The sequence below is a fragment of the Gossypium arboreum genome, chromosome 7 (genome assembly GCF_025698485.1).
Source record: "Gossypium arboreum isolate Shixiya-1 chromosome 7, ASM2569848v2, whole genome shotgun sequence".
Lineage (NCBI taxonomy): Eukaryota > Viridiplantae > Streptophyta > Magnoliopsida > Malvales > Malvaceae > Gossypium > Gossypium arboreum.
Window position 1 is genome coordinate 80,514,822 of NC_069076.1, and position 16,200 is coordinate 80,531,021.

General features: G+C 34.2%; 1 protein-coding gene across 2 annotated transcripts; it reads left to right on the forward strand.

Moving 5' to 3' along the window:
* Positions 1-3,135: 3,135 nt before the first annotated feature.
* LOC108451068 (DDT domain-containing protein PTM-like) lies at positions 3,136-13,846 on the forward strand. 2 transcript variants are annotated; one of them, XM_017748811.2, is made up of 10 exons: positions 3,136-5,229; positions 5,340-5,954; positions 7,281-7,429; positions 7,535-8,421; positions 9,079-9,367; positions 9,467-9,591; positions 10,994-11,454; positions 12,040-12,068; positions 12,230-12,844; positions 12,980-13,846. In XM_017748811.2, the coding sequence occupies exons 1-10, from the start codon at positions 3,689-3,691 to the stop codon at positions 13,123-13,125; spliced, it is 4,857 nt and encodes a 1,618-aa protein (XP_017604300.1). In that variant the 5' UTR covers positions 3,136-3,688; the 3' UTR covers positions 13,126-13,846. The 2 variants fall into 2 exon arrangements, with proteins under 2 accessions (XP_017604300.1, XP_017604294.1); XM_017748805.2 differs by having other exon boundaries at positions 7,281-8,421.
* Positions 13,847-16,200: the final 2,354 nt, after the last annotated feature.

The window sequence follows — 16,200 nt, forward strand, 5'->3', positions numbered from 1 at the left end:
TTTTAAGTGTTGTTAATGTTGAATAATTTTAGTATTAGGGATTAAATTGATAGATTTTTAAATTGGAAATGAAAAAGGATTAAATTGTAGAATGAATTGTAAATTTTGAATAATAGGGACTAAATTGTGAAAAATTTGAAATTTAAGGATTTAAGTGAAAATAGGGAGTTAAATTTAGTTTAAAGTGGAAATTGTATGAAAATATAGAATTAATTGTAAAGAATAAAAAATAGTCTCGGTTTAGAGACTAAATTGGAAATTAGGCAAATATTGAGTCAAAATTGAAATATTCAATATGAAATTGAATTGGGTTGTATTGATGAATTTTAATTGTTTTAATTTCGTAGCTAACATCGTACCGGAATACTCGACTAAAAAGGGGAAAGATAAAGTTGACATCGAATAGTTTGGAATTTCTGGTTTATATTTCTATAATCCGAACCTAGTTGTTAATTGTTGTATTTTAAATTAATGTATATGGTAAGTGGTTAAGGTGAGCATATGACACTTTGATTATTGAATTGATTTAAAGTTGATTGAATTGAATTGAATTGAAATGAATATATGTGTTAATATGAAATTTGGATATTGAATATTGGTTGTATTTGGAAAGTGAAATTAAACTCTATTAAGCATGTCGGACTAGCGGATATAGATGGCATGCCATAGGATTGGAAGAGTTCAGGATTTCTTTGACTTGAGTCGATGAGGCACTAGGTGCCAATTTGCTTGTTTAACGATGAGACATTGGATGTCAAATTTATATAGCTGAGGCACGATTATTACTTGATTTATCCGATGAGGCACTAGGTGCCAAACTAGTGTGTTGGTTGGATCTGTATCCGTCCGAGTCCGAGTCGTGTTAATAGGGGTAATTAAATAAAATGGTACTATGATTGATATTTGATGATATTGTATGTGAATTGAAAATGGAATAGTGAATTGAAACATGAAAATGAGACACATGAATTATGTATTCATGAATTGGATGTTATTATTGTTTCAAATGACTTGTGGATCAAATTGTGTAAAGCTATTATATAGCAAGTGATGGGAATTGAGTATGGTATAAAATGATGTAATTATGATTTGAGTATTGAATGATTAATGCTATTGTATAAATAAATGTGGATTTTAAATATTCAATTGTGCTTAATATTTAATTGTGCCTATTATATTATTTTGTCTTTAAATATTCAAATTATAGAAATGTCACTGAGTTTTACTCAGCGTATGATTTTGTTTTCCGTGCGCAAGTTAGGTACTTCACTTTATGATCGCCGATTCAGCTTCCAACAATAATCTCGAACTCAAATGTGGTGATGTCTAAATAATAGTTATTTTGTGGATTGAATGTAAATGAGATTATAAGTTTAATATTGGTTGGTTTTATACATATAAATATGTGTTTGTTTTTAAAGCCATATTATGGCATGGTAAATTGAGCTAAATCTAGTTAAGTGCATGTGAATTTAATTCTATGTTTAAGTGCTCATGAATAAGGTAAATTAATTTGGATTTGGTATGTTTATAATTTGGATTAAAATTATGCTTTGATGACTTGTTTTGATGATATGAAATGTTTGAAAATTCTACTTGTTTGATCAATAAACTTCGGTAATGCTTTGAAACTCTATTCCGGCGACGAATATGGGTTAGGGTTGTTACACCAATTCTCATTCTTATTATCGAAATTATTCAATTAAGCACATTTATCAATATATAGTCCAATACTCAACCTTAAAAGAATTAAAAAATTCACATAAATCATTCTTCATAAGCATGCTTCAAACAAAATTATTTTATTGAAAATTCTAAAATCGATTATAAAAAGCATATCAATAGAAAAGAACCTTGAATTTAGATCATTTGAAGCATCTATTGTTCTAACAAGCATCCTAACAACATAAATCAATGTCACAACTTCTATATAAAGTCAACATTTAGGTTTTGAAAATATTCATTACAATAAATTTATAAATCTCAGATACAACATCTCAACAAATGTAGATTTCATGCAAATTACATACATCATGAAAAAATTGAAAAGAAAAAATTAAAATAAAACATGCAAACTATCATCTTAGGAAATGACTCAACCATATTTGCATGTGTTTTTCTTGAATTTAATGAGTTTAGTCTTTGTAGAATAAATTGCCAAAGGGTAAGAAATTTATTTATAGTGCTTTATTCTCATAAGCTTATTTACCGCATTTCTCCATCAGATTTTGTACTTTAGTATTAATGGTCTTTTTAGCATGATTGAATACACTCACCTTTAATGTGCCATTTACAATCATAAATATTGTTGGGACCTTTAAGAAATTTGAAACTTCCCTGACATAGAAGTTGTTTATTGCAAAGCTTCGAAAGACTCACATTCCTCTTTCATATGCATAAAATCTTCTTTCAAAATTGACGGGAAGAAGAAGCAAAAGGAGTGAAAAAAAAGAGGAAAGAGAAGAGAGAAAAAGAAAGGAAAGGAATGGAAATAACTTAAAAGAAAAGAAAATGAAAAACTAGTTTTTTTAAAGTTTATATGAAGTGGAAGCTTTATATTGGCTAATTATTGTAATAGTAGTTTAGGGTTATATAGATAATAAAGTGATAATTTAATATCACTTCTGACAAAAAAAAAAGGTTAAGTTTAAAAATAATCAACTTTAAACTATCATATTAAAGTCAAACATTAAACATATAAGAAGAAATATAATATCTATTTCAATAAGAACATCTCCTCTCTAAATGTATGTCTAATTGTGTAGTGCAAAAAAATATTTAATAAATCTTTCAATCAATCAAATTATGTAGTAAGAAGGGCCTATCAAATAATTCTACTTCAAGAAAGTAGTACAATCATTAGAGTAAACAAGAGATAATAATGGTAACATCAAAATCAATCTTAATGCTAGCATCTCTTGCAAGAATCAACCCATGTAGAGCACTTGGATATTAGTGGCAAAATAGAGATTTGTGGGAACTAACCACCCATTTACAAGTGGTATGGTAATAGCTTTCGCTCCTGTAACCTCAAGATTGCCCAAAAAGATCCAACCCAAGACTTCGAAATTTTCAAAGAAACTGCAATTGTAACACGATTATCATGGGTTTAGAGATAAATTACCCCGCACTCAAAATGCCATCTTAAAATTGTGCATTCACGACATCCACCTCATTTGACCAGTCAATAAACTATGGAGTTCTAACTTCTTTGTAACTGGGAAAATATTCCCACGGAAAATATATTTTTTTATTAATTAAAAATATTTCACTTTCTGCTGTTTTCTTCCCCCACATCTGATTCGCACCTAGCATCTCTCTTTCCTCCAAACTTCACCACTTTTCTCTCTTGAGTCTTGACAGGGACCCCATTTCTTCATTTACCAAAGAGAAAAATTAAAAAGAAAGTCGATTCATATCTGATTTTTCTTTCTCTTTTGTTCGTGTTCCTGAACCCTTTGAAACCTTGAACTCAAAGCCAGGCTTAAAATCATTTCTTCGTGTTATAAATTCTTTTTTTTTTCTTTCTAAAACCCCTCCAAATCTTGTACTCTTGAATTTAAATAAACATTCCCATCTGGATTTTCTTCCTTTTTCCCTCCCTTTTAGTCTCCTCAAATATTCTAGTTTTTCGAATACGAAAAAAAGAGGGGGTAGAAACTAAAGAAAAAGAGGCAAAAATGAGAAAATGGAGTTTGTGGGCAAATCCGTGAAGAAAGAGTTCAAAGGATTTGGTCTTCACTCGGGCACTGTTAATTCCTTTGATTCCTCATCTGGGTTTTTTGAGATCGTTTACGAGGACGGCGATTCGGAGGAACTCGATTTTCATCAAGTTGCTTCTCTTGTCATGGCTGACGGTTCTAACTCAATCCTCGAGCCGAGATCCGACCCTGAGTTAGAGGTTCTCCGTGAGAAGCCGAGGGTTGGAAGGCCCAGGAAACGACGCCGTGTTGAGAGGAAAGCTCGTGTTTGTCCAGGTAATGCAAAGCAAGAAACCCTAGCGAGTAATGCAAATGTGAATTTGGATACAAATGCTGATTTAAATGAAGGGTTTTCTGGGAATTTGAAGGGAAATAAGAGTGTTGATGGGAATTTGAGTGGAACTTTAGATGAGAAGGGAATTGGGTCTCTCATGGATTTGAATTTAAACAGTAACGGGGATATTGAAATGAAAATTGGGTTTGACTTGAATTCTTCTGGTTTTGATTTGAATCTTAATGATACCTGTTGTAGTAACAATTATCTAAATGATAATAGAAATTCTTGTTCTGAGGGAGAGAATGTGAAGAAGAGGGGGTGTATTGATTTGAATTTGGATGCGAGTTGCGATGTGGATGATAGTATCAATCTTAATTGCAAAACCCAAGGGAAGGAATGCAGTTTTGATTTGAATTTAGGGGCTGATGAGGAGATTGACAAAGATGCTATTGATGGTAACTGTGTATGGCAAGTGGAAGTGAGAGAATCTGCCACTTGTGCTGACATACTTAAAGAAACTCTGATAATAGAGCGAAATGATGCAGCGGAGGATGTTTCTAGAAATGAATTGAACAATCATTCAGGCTTAGGGTCTGTTGAAGGAATCCTTGAGAAGGGTGCCATTGTTCATCAGAATGTTATCAAGGCTGATGATTGTGGTGGAGTTGGATTAGAGGGTGTCCCTGAGTCTGGTACTGCAGTAACTGATGGGTGCCAAGTTGATATTGGAAGTTCATTCAAACAAGCTAGTGGTCGAAGAAAGAGAATAAAGCTTGTGAATGGCTTGGATTCTTCAACAGAAAGGGTGTTAAGAAGAAGTGCTCGTAGAGTGTCTTCTAGAAATCATGTTTCAAGCACACCACCACCTGCAACAACATGTGATGTTGCCGGTTTGGCAACATCCCCTTCGGTTAGTGCAGTAACAGAGGAGAAGCCGGTTAGGTTAAGTCGTAAAGTGTCTGAAGAGCCTGTTGTCCTTCCTCCAAAACTTCAACTGCCACCATCTTCTGAGAATTTGAATTTGGATGGAATTTCTGTACTTGATATTTTTTCTATTTATGCTTGTTTGAGGTCATTTAGTACTTTATTATTTTTAAGTCCCTTTGAGTTGGAGGATTTTGTGACTGCACTGAAGTGCCAGTCTCCCAGCTCATTATTTGATTGTATTCATGTTTCCATTTTGCAAACTCTGAAAAAGCATTTGGTGTACCTATCCAGTGAAGGTTCTGAGTCTGCTTCTGAATGTTTAAGGTATTTTTATTCTTTCAATTTCTTTTCTTTTCTTTCCCTTGCCTTTTAAATATTGTTTTTTGTTTGCCAGTTACCAGTGTTCAATATTTCTTGTTGATCTGACAATGTAGGAGTCTAAATTGGGGTTTCTTGGACTCTATTACATGGCCCATTTTCATGGTTGAGTATCTGCTCATTCATGGTTCGTGGTTGGATTATGGTTTTGATCTTACTAGTTTGAAACTATTCAGATGTGACTATTATAAACAGCCTGCATCTGTTAAGGTTGAGATACTCAGGTGTTTGTGTGATGATATGATTGAGGTGGAAGCTGTAAGATCTGAGCTTAATAGAAGGTCTTTGGCATCTGAGACTGACATGGATTTTGATCGAAATAGGAACAATGGGGTTTGCAAGAAGAGAAAAGCTACGAAGGACCTGTCAGGTGGATCTAGCTTTATTGAGGAGATAGTTGATGACACTACTGACTGGAATAGCGATGATTGCTGCCTTTGTAAGATGGATGGGAATTTAATATGTTGTGATGGCTGTCCTGCTGCTTACCATTCTAAGTGTGTAGGTGTTGTGAATGCTCATTTGCCAGAAGGTGACTGGTACTGCCCTGAATGTGCAATAGAAAGAGAGAAGCCTTGGGTGAAACCTCGTAAATCACTTAGAGGAGCAGAGCTTTTGGGCATTGATCCTCATGGTCGGTTATATTATAACAGCTCTGGTTACTTGTTAGTGTAAGTTTGTTTTACTCAACCTGTAGAAATAGATTATTAGATAATGATCTCTAGTACTGCTTTATTGTTGTTATTGTTGATGAATCATGAATGCATGTCTATATTTTGAGTAGGAAGTTCTCTCCTGACTTAAAGATGAAGAGTGCACAAAATCTCTCATCTCTCATTTTTTTTGACCTATCATTTCCCTCCAAATTCTTATTTTATCAGTAATTGTTTAGCAGTTATTAGTAACTATTATTAACTCTATTGTAAGGCAATAACTTGAATGTTTTTTTTTTTTTTTTTTATTCTTTTAAGTTAATCCTTCAACCATGGAATCTTCTTGTCATTATCAACATAAGGTTTAGTTAGTTATGATATGTGACATGGAGGCATCACTGACAAGGCCTGTAGCAGCCATCCTCAACAATTATGACATTTCATGTTGCCTTGACATATGGAAGAATCATTTATTTGACGTGGTTATGTTCTTTTTGGGAATTTCTGGTGTCAATATAAAATCTGCTGATTGATGGTTAGCATGCTTCTGTAGTTTTTCATCATTCTTTATGGATGATATTGTTACACAGTCTTTCACCCAAATTTTTGTTTACATATTTCTGTTTGAATTATAATACCACACCTTATATGTAATTTTTTTTTATTAAATATATGCATACACACACATAAATGCACATATACATATAACAGAGAGGTTGCTGAAAATAAAAAGGAAAACCTAGTGTCTTATTCTAAATTTTAAACTATTATGAATCAAAAAACTGGAAGAAGGCAACTAGAAGAGTTTGTGATGCATACACACACATAAATGCACATATACATATAACAGAGAGGTTGCTGAAAATAAAAAGGAAAACCTAGTGTCTTATTCTAAATTTTAAACTATTATGAATCAAAAAACTGGAAGAAGGCAACTAGAAGAGTTTGTGACTTGCAGTAAAATAATTTGTGAAATAACAAATGCTAGATTTTATATTCATATGCACATGTCCAGAAAACAGTTACTGGTTAGAGTTTCATATCGTTCATGATCAAATAGATTTCTTTCTAATAAACTAATTTGATAGGGGAGTTTCTTATCGGGTCTTAATAGAATTTGAGATTTGGTTTCTTCCTCTGTTTGTGTCCATTTCTGAATGTGTTGGCATTTATTTTCCCCAATCTTTGTTTATCTCAGATTCCATTGTGTCTTAAGCAGGATCCAATCATTTATTTCCTTCATCTAATAAAATATGGGGACAAAAATTTACTTATGTCAGGGTAAATGACTTGCTGTTTGTTGTTACTTTTGTTGTTACTGATATTGTATTGTTAAACTTGCAGATTAGATTCATTTGATGCTGAATGCCCATCGAATTACTACCATAGAGATGACCTCATCTTTGTACTTGATGTGCTAAAATCTTCATTCCAGTATGGTGATATAATAGAAGCAATTTGCAAGCAGTGGGATGTAGCCCTAGGCTCAAATGGTGCTAGTAATAACTTTGATTCTCTGAATTCTGCTTGTTCAGGGACACATAGAATGGTGAAAATTCCTACTGTTAGCTCATCCCTGCCACTTGTGTCTTCTGCAGAAATATGTGTGGTAAGGAACGAGACTGCTGATGGCGGAAAACCTGAAGAGAAGGAAGTTGCTGAAATTTCCGGTCATCGTGATATTGAGGTTGCAGAGTCCACTAACATGTTGGATTTGGTGACTGGAACAGAAATCCCATATATGAGTTCTGAAGGGTCAGCTGAGACAATGCAAATGGGTTCGGTCTTTCTTAACTTTCAGAAACAGGGATCTGTTGAGGTTTCAAACCAATCTGAGATTCCAGGAAAGTTCTCAACTCTTGAAGACAGTTCTTTAATATCCAATGATTTAGATGCTAGGCAAGAAAGCAAGACAAAGTTCGCATCTCAACAAACTCCATGTGTTCTAAATGTAAAAAGACGTGATGCTTCACAATTGCAGCCTGGGACTGGCTACGTAAACCACTATAGTTTTGCCCAAACTGCCTCATTAGTTGTAGAAGAGTTATTGCGTAAGCCATCAGAAAAGACAAATGATGATTCCCTCAAATCGCTGGAGGAGATAATTGGAAATCAGATGAAGGTTATTTTGAAGAAATCTAACAGGTTTCGTTGGCCAGATATTTATAACCTATACGTAGATGCTCGCAAAGAAAATTGTGGATGGTGCTTCTCCTGCAGATATCCTGTGGATGATACAGACTGCTTGTTTAGAATTACTTCGGGTTGTGTTCCGGAAGTTTCAAAAAGTGAGATGTTGGACCTTCAGTTAAGATGGAATAAAAAGGGCCATGTTATAGATGTCATATATCATATATTTTCCATCGAAAACCGCTTGAGTGGACTTCTGTCAGGTCCATGGCTGAATCCGCAATACATGAAGATCTGGCATAAAAGCATTCTCAACGCATCTGGTATTGCATCTGTTAAGCATTTATTGCTAACGGTAAGTATTTTCTGCAAAACTTAGAAGCTTTTTCACTATGGTCTTTAGGGCTTCAACATAGCACTTTATATATGGCTCTAAGATCTAACTGAACCTATAACCATTCTGTCTTTTATGTTACTGCTCAACCTCTTTCAAACTTCCATGCGCTTGCACACGCATAATGCTGATTGTTGCAAAAGGAAAATTTTTTTCATAACTGTTATTTCGTGGAAGCAATGGTTAGGTCAGTTTGTGTTTCTTTTTGGCTTCTATGGACAGTTTTTTCATTAAGATCATTGATATTTTAGCGTTAAATTGGGTTGCCTTAGGTTGGGCTGGACATTTGGGTTTCCACAAACTTTTTCATATCATTATGCGAAAGTAAATATTTATCAGGTTCAAATAATTTTGGAGTTCGGGCTAGGATCAAGTTTGATTCGTCGAATTTTTCAGTGACTTCTTATCTGGTTCACTCAGTGTTTTAGAAGGTTAGATGAGTAAGTTTGGTTATGCTAAGCTTTTACCACCTCAGCTTCTCATGGCTTGCTTAAGCTAGATACCAGTCATCTGTCAACTATAATCGCTTCAATACCTTTGGTCAATGATGTAGGTTATACTACTTGGAGCATATTCTCTATATTTTCTGATATTATTAGTCTCACAATGGCTGTACAGTTAGAGGCAAATCTGCATCATCTTGCTCTTTCAACTGACTGGATGAAACATGTGGATTCTGCTGTCATTATGGGTTCAGCTTCTCATGTTGTGATTGCTTCAAGTCGTGGATCTGCAAAGCATGGTATTGCAAGAAAAAGGGGCAGCTGCAATGATAGCGAGAGTAACCCTACTTCTAATCCTTCTGTAGGGGCAAGTATTTGTTGGTGGAGAGGTGGTAGGGTTTCTCGTCAGTTGTTCAATTGGAAGGTTTTACCCTGCTCTTTGGTTTCTAAGGCTGCTAGGCAAGGTCTGCACTTTTCCTTTTTTCTTCTATGTTTTCTGGTTGGTATTGTTACTTAAAAAATGAATAATGATTCTGAATTTCTTTAAAGTTGAAATTCTGCAGGTGGAGGCAAAAAGATACCTGGCATACTCTATCCCGAGAGTTCAGATTTTGCAAAGAGAAGCAGATCTATTGCATGGCGAGCTGCTGTTGAGTCATCAACTAGTATAGAACAACTCGCTTTCCAGGTATGACTCCTAATTGCTCTCATGTCTTTTTGTAATAGACAGTACTAGCTTGAAAAGTGGATGGAATATTGATGCCAATCTTCCCGTTGTTTATATTGATTGAATTGTAAAGAAATGATAGGCTAACTTCCATCTTCATGCAGTTTTACTATTATTTTGCAATTAATGCCAATTAACTGCGGTAATTCTAGGCACAATATCCTGTGGCTTGATTTCTTTCTTTTTCATTCAAATATTGATTTCTTTCTCACGAGGCCATATGGAAAAAGACCATATGTAGCTATATATAAACCCATGATTCTATATGGGAAAAGACTATACAACTGTGGAAAATGTCGAATGGGCATTATGTAAATTAAAATTGATTTGTAAATAATTTAATGCATTTAATGAATTATTAAAACTTTCCTGTTAAAAGAAAATAAGTGTTTGTTTCCTTGTTTTATTTTATTTTTAAAAAAAATTCTTACTTGATTAAAAGCTTTGATAGGGGAAAAATGGTTTGAAGATAGAATTTCGTAGAAGGGAAAATTCTCGGGCTTCTTTTGTCGGTTTTATTGGGGAATTTTGGTGAAAGAGGGAAACTTCGGGTCTTTGTTTTTGTTAACAGTTGCTGTATTTAACTTTTATTGGAGCTATATGATGATTTTTGGTTGTTTTGGGAGGAAGAGAATGGTGGTTGATGTACCATTTTAGATGTATATTACAGAAAGCAAAAGCTTCAAGTGAAGAGGTAAAGACTAAAGAACAAAAATGATGTGTTTACTGGCAGTGTTTTCTGCAAAGATGACATGCAGTAGATGGAGGAATCGGGATTTGGGGCTTTTGAGAGGTGAGCATAAGGAGAATGTGGTTGGGTTGAAGAGAGAAATAGTCCCAAAGGCAATTTTGTACAGAATTTGCCTTCATACGTTCCCATATATGAGAATAAAATTCCTATAATTCATGATAATGTGATACCCATGGGAAAGCTACATTCCAAGGAATAAACCTCACTCAATGTGGGTGCCTGCTTCGCTGCAATTAAAATCTGAAAAGTTGGACACAAAACTGAAATTAACTGGCAGGAAAAGGTCTGGCTGTTCGAGAAATTTTTAGTTTTTTCCCTGGGCTCCAATAGGATCCAACTCTAGATGTCTTGTGTATTTCCAGCTTATCTTGCACATGCTAGATATGCGTGCAAAGTAAATGCTATTTAGTTCTAGTATATGTGTATTGTTTCTTTATTTGATTTTTGTTAACTACGGTTACATCATTAAGCCATATGTCTGAAGTGGACGCAAGGCAGTTTATAATATTTTACAATTGACCCTACAAGATGCAGTTTATAATATGTTCGAAGTACTCATGAACCAGTCACTCTATTGAATGCTGGCTTATTTTTCATATGTTCTATTTTCAGGTAAGAGAACTTGATTCAAACATTAGGTGGGATGACGCTGAAAACACACATCCTCTTCCTACCTTACCTAAGGACTTTAAGAAATCAATTAGACTATTCAAGAAATGTGTTGTGCGCCGAAAATCCATAGAGACAGATGTGGTGAAGTATCTTCTTGATTTTGGGAAGAGGAGAATCATCCCTGAAATTGTCAAAAGATATGGGACTGTTGTTGAAGAATCTTCAAGTGAAAGAAAGAAATACTGGTTGAATGAATCTTATGTGCCTTTGCATCTTGTGAAAAGTTTTGAAGAGAGGAGAATTGCCCGGAATTCTAATAAGATGGTTTCTGATAAAACTTCTGAGATCAGTAGGATGGCAAAGGAGTCATCAAAGAAAAAGGGGTTCTCCTATCTATTCTCTAAAGCTGAAAGGACCGAGTATTATCAGTGTGGGCACTGTAACAAAGATGTCCTCATCAGGTAGAAACAATCATTCTATTACTTTTTGAGTGCTCTGTCATTTCTAATAGTTTTTAGTTCCATGGTATTGGAAGAAAGTATTAACAGAATTGTTATTTCTAAGATTTCCTATCATTTGAGATGTCAGTACTTTGTTTTCAAAATTTGCTAATAACTAAGACTGAAAATAGAAAGGAACTTAAAACCTAGGTTGTGCCCGTTTTTAGAGCATAATAACAGAATTGACTTTTTGACATTTTTTCCCTTGGTGTTGATAAATCTTATTCGTTTACAAGATAATAACACTGACTATATTTAGGATGGATAATTGATCTATTTAGTCTACCCAACTCTTTTTTAAGCACTAATAAGAGAAGTGGCTAGCAAAGAGTAGTGATTAACCCTTCAAGGAGAAGTGATTGAAAACTTTAAAGTTAAGTGATAAAGTTTTTTTATGAACTAGAGACTAGTTTTTGGTTTAAATAGATGTTCAAGAATACGCATTTTTAGTTAATGGCCTTATACTTAATGGGTCGTGTTGTTCCTCAACTATTTCATTTAATTAACTATGTTTATTTATTTATTTTTTTTTTATCAAATTGGCAGGGAAGCTATCTGCTGTCAGTATTGTAAGGGTAAGTGGTGCTCTTCTATATTAAAGTGTATTCGACTTGTTTTTGTTTTTACAAAGTGACGCTCTGCGTGCTTGATGGTATTGCTTTAATGAGCATCTAACTTCACAGGTGCTTTTTTTTACATATATTTCACATTTCTGATTAGGTTGATATAATTTCAGGGTTTTTTCATAAGAGGCATGTTAGAAAATCTGCTGGAGCTATCATTGCTAAGTGCGCGTATACATGTCATCGCTGCTTAGGTGGCAAGTCGAATGTCAATGTTATAAAAGGGGGAAATATCATGAAATGGAAGGGTGACGCAAAGGGGCAGAGGACGATCACAAAAAGAGCAAGGAAACTGCCACAAAAATGTAATAGGGCCAATGAAAAATCACTGGCAGTTCGAATGTCACTGCGTTCACGGAAGGATAAAAAGGGTGCTGCTGCTGTGCCACTGCGCCGATCACCTAGGAAAATAAAATACATTTCTTTGCAAAAGAAAAAGCCTGGTAGGTGCAAGAAAGGCAAAAAGAAGTCAAAGAAGAAAGCAACTAAGAAGATAAAGGAAATTACTTGGCAGAGGAAGAGGACAAGGGCTTACCATAGTTTCTGGCTTAATGGTCTTCGGTTGTCTAGTAAGCCAAATGATGAGCGGGTGATGCAATTTCAAAGAAAAATGGTTTTTGATCCTTCCGAGCATAAGATTGTCTCCCCTGATCCACCCAGATGTATTCTTTGTTGTGAATCAGGATATGCATCTAATTCAAGCTATATTGCATGTGAAATTTGTGGAGGTAATTAGTTTTCAGCATTTTTATATCAGTTCACTGTAGGCGACTGCCTATTATTATAGACATCGACTACTGATGCTTGAAAAAATTTCCTCCTTTATACTTTTTCATAATATTCCTTTAAATTAATTTATGCAGAATGGTTTCATGGAGATGCTTATGGGCTTAATTCAGGGAACAAAAGCAAGATTATTGGATTTAGGTGTCATGTCTGCCGTAAGACGATCCCTCCTGTCTGTCCGAATATGGTGGCCACAAGAGTTGATGAAATCTCTATTGGCTGAGTTGCAAAATGGTGTTAGTACTTGGGACTGAATCTTCTGAAGAACATGGCGCTCTCTCCGTATGTCATGTTAATTAAAAAACAGTCTCCCAAGTGAAACTCGTTAAGGTTCATTGGCAAACGGGTGCTTGCATAAGGAGTAATTATTTACCAATTTGGTTACAAGTCAGAGTCCCATCTTGGATTATAAATTGGGACTACTTGATGAGAATCAGAGTATAGATGCATGACAAATTTTAACATTGATTTGAAACCATATACACTAACATTAACATCTGATGAGAAAGTTAGGTTTGCAAGATAGTAGAACCAATACAGGACATGATGCTCCTGCAGTTGTGGCCGATGAGGCAAAGTGGCATTCCCGTGATGTTCTGCAGTATTCGATTGAAGGATACCTTAGATCATGACAGCTACCTGGATGTTCTGGAGTTCGCAAAACCAGTGGAAAGTCAGGTTGCAGATGGAGCTTCTCCTGAGTTTCATCCAGATAAGTTAGCATATCTGTTGAATTGTTAGATGATAGGGCAAAAACAACTTAGGGTAGGTTAACAGTCTAACATTTAATTGGTGTAACAAGACGTGGATTAAGTGGTAGGGCCTTGGATTTGTTTGTAGGACGAGAGTTACATGTAAATTTTCTGATGTAGAAATCATGGAATATTTTTAAACGGCACATAGGAATGATTCATTTCTAAATAGAAAAGTGAAAGTTTATGTGAGCCTGAGTCATAAGCAAAAGCAGTGGTCCATGCAAACATTGCTTTGCTTAATTTATTCTACTTCCATTGAAACAATGTTGACTTCATATTAATAATCAGAAACCTTGCAATATCAAATTTAGTATTTAGCCTTCCATACAAGAGTAAATCTTTTATTTAAAAAAACTTTGGTAATCTAATTTAAAGGAAGTTCTTAGATAAAGTTATTGATTAAATCGATTAAGGCTCTTTTGGTTATATGCAATAGAGGTTGCTTTTTTTTTTGGAAAATAAAAAATATTTAAAAAAAAACATGTTTAGTGAAAACTTTAAAATAAAATTATGAAAAATGAAATGAAGACTAGAAAAAATAGTTTGTTTTCATTGTTTTTACTTCAAAAGTTCTGTAAAATTGAAAATGAAGAAAATTGAGGGATTTTAACTTTAAATAAATTTACATGATTTAAACATATATAAATGTAATGATAATTCTTTTTAACAATTTTTAAAATATTAAATTTGATAGCATGATTTGAATTTATATAAATACAATTTTCATTTTTATATTATAGAAAAAATAGGTATCAAATATATTTTCTTATTTTCATTATTAAAAACAAATTTTTATTTTGTCTATCAAAAGCATTCTTCAATTGTCAAATAATAGAAAATAAAAATCATATTGAATTTCAGAAAATTCAATAGCTAATTCAAAGGGTTAATAGCTAATCTGATCCCTAAGTTTTAGTTAAAAAGAATTCTTTAAAATTTTCTTAACAACAATTGTAAGCAAGAAAAATTGTTTTTCTATAATATAAGCATGAAAAATAAAATTTAAAAAATCTTTTTGATATTTTTATTTTTATCATAAATATTGGAAGATGTTTTCAATTTGGTAAAGGTCTTCTTTACTAATGGAAAATTACCAAAGGGCATAAATGACGCTAACATTTTTTTAATAAGGGGTGGGATGAAGTTGCCCATTTTCCCCCTTTCGGACTGTGCAATTTTAGGTATAAGTTTATTTTAAGGTTATTGGTGACTGGAATGAAATTGTTGTTAAGTGACATTATCCATCTGTCCCGATCAACCTTTATAGAATTGCAGGATAATATTATTATCGCATATCAGATGTTCAAAGCTAAATAAGGATGTATGTCGATTATTTTTATTTAATCTTATAGGTTTTTTTTTTTTTAATTTGGGGAAATGGGTGGTTTGCTGTGCATGATTTCACACTTTTTCCTCGGATTTTTTTAAGGTTAGGATTTTAAAGGTGAAACTGTGAAAGTTTATAGGTAAATTTTAGGGGTCGGGATGTGATAACACGGCTCATAACACATACATTTCATATGTCATCTCGGGATAGAACCATTACCTCAAAAACTCATCCTATGGAAGTCAGGTTTCGAGGTGGCAGTGCTTGATATGATCACGGATCGAAGTCTAAGTGGAGGTCCCAATTGGCAGCTGTAATGCAATTACAAGTTCGAGTATAATCGGGGGCCAGTTGATGGTCGTTATGCGATCACGAGTTCAAGCTTTTTGGATACCCACAAATGATGTCTTATATATATTATACATAAGATTGATGTCATAATCATACAGAAAAATAAAAATCTTTTCAGTGAAATCAAAGTATTTTTTTTTCTCTATTTCCAAATAGCCAGTATCTTTAACCTTTCATTCTTATTCAAAGGTTGACATCGAGGTAGACATAAGAGGGCTCTTAGGCGGAGAATGGATATTTCATCGGAGTAGAAGTCAAACTCGGGTCAGCGCAATAGCCGTTGTAGTTATTAATGTGTTGTTTAATAACGGTAGTCATTTTCATCCCGAAAAGAGCATCACCTTTACTCCAACGACAAAGCAACTGCCCGCTGGAGAGATATCTTGCATCCACGACGATCTTGGCCTTCAGATAAGAAGAAAGGTTAAAGATACCAACTACGTGGAAATAGAGAAAAGAATTACGCCGGTTATAGTGGGAAACCCACAATTTTTTCTTATGATTATACCCTCAAACTTATGTATGGTATTTGTAAGGCAACATTTCCGAATATCTAAAAAGTTTGAGCTCGTGGCCGCGTAATGACCATCAACTGGCTTCCCCATTATACTCCGATCCATGACCGAATAATGATCTTCAATTCAAACCTCTACATAGACCTCCACCCGTGACTGTACAAAAGCAAAGTAATCCCAAAACCCGACATCCACAAGATAGGTTTCAGAGGTAATGGTCCCATCTTGGCAGAATATATAAAAGGTGTACGTCTCGGAGCGCGATATCGCATTACTGACTTAAGACTACCTTGGACTAAAAATTATATTAGCGACAAAAATTTTTAACACTGAAGTTGGAAAGAAAACGG

Bases quoted from the DNA above. Each gene is read 5' to 3' on its own strand.
- LOC108451068 (XM_017748805.2), top strand. From the start codon at position 3,689: ATGGAGTTTGTGGGCAAATCCGTGAAGAAAGAGTTCAAAGGATTTGGT. The intron at 5,230-5,339 runs GTATTTTTATTC...CTGACAATGTAG, and splicing joins TCTGCTTCTGAATGTTTAAG to GAGTCTAAATTGGGGTTTCT. The intron at 9,592-10,993 runs GTATGACTCCTA...TTCTATTTTCAG, and splicing joins TAGAACAACTCGCTTTCCAG to GTAAGAGAACTTGATTCAAA.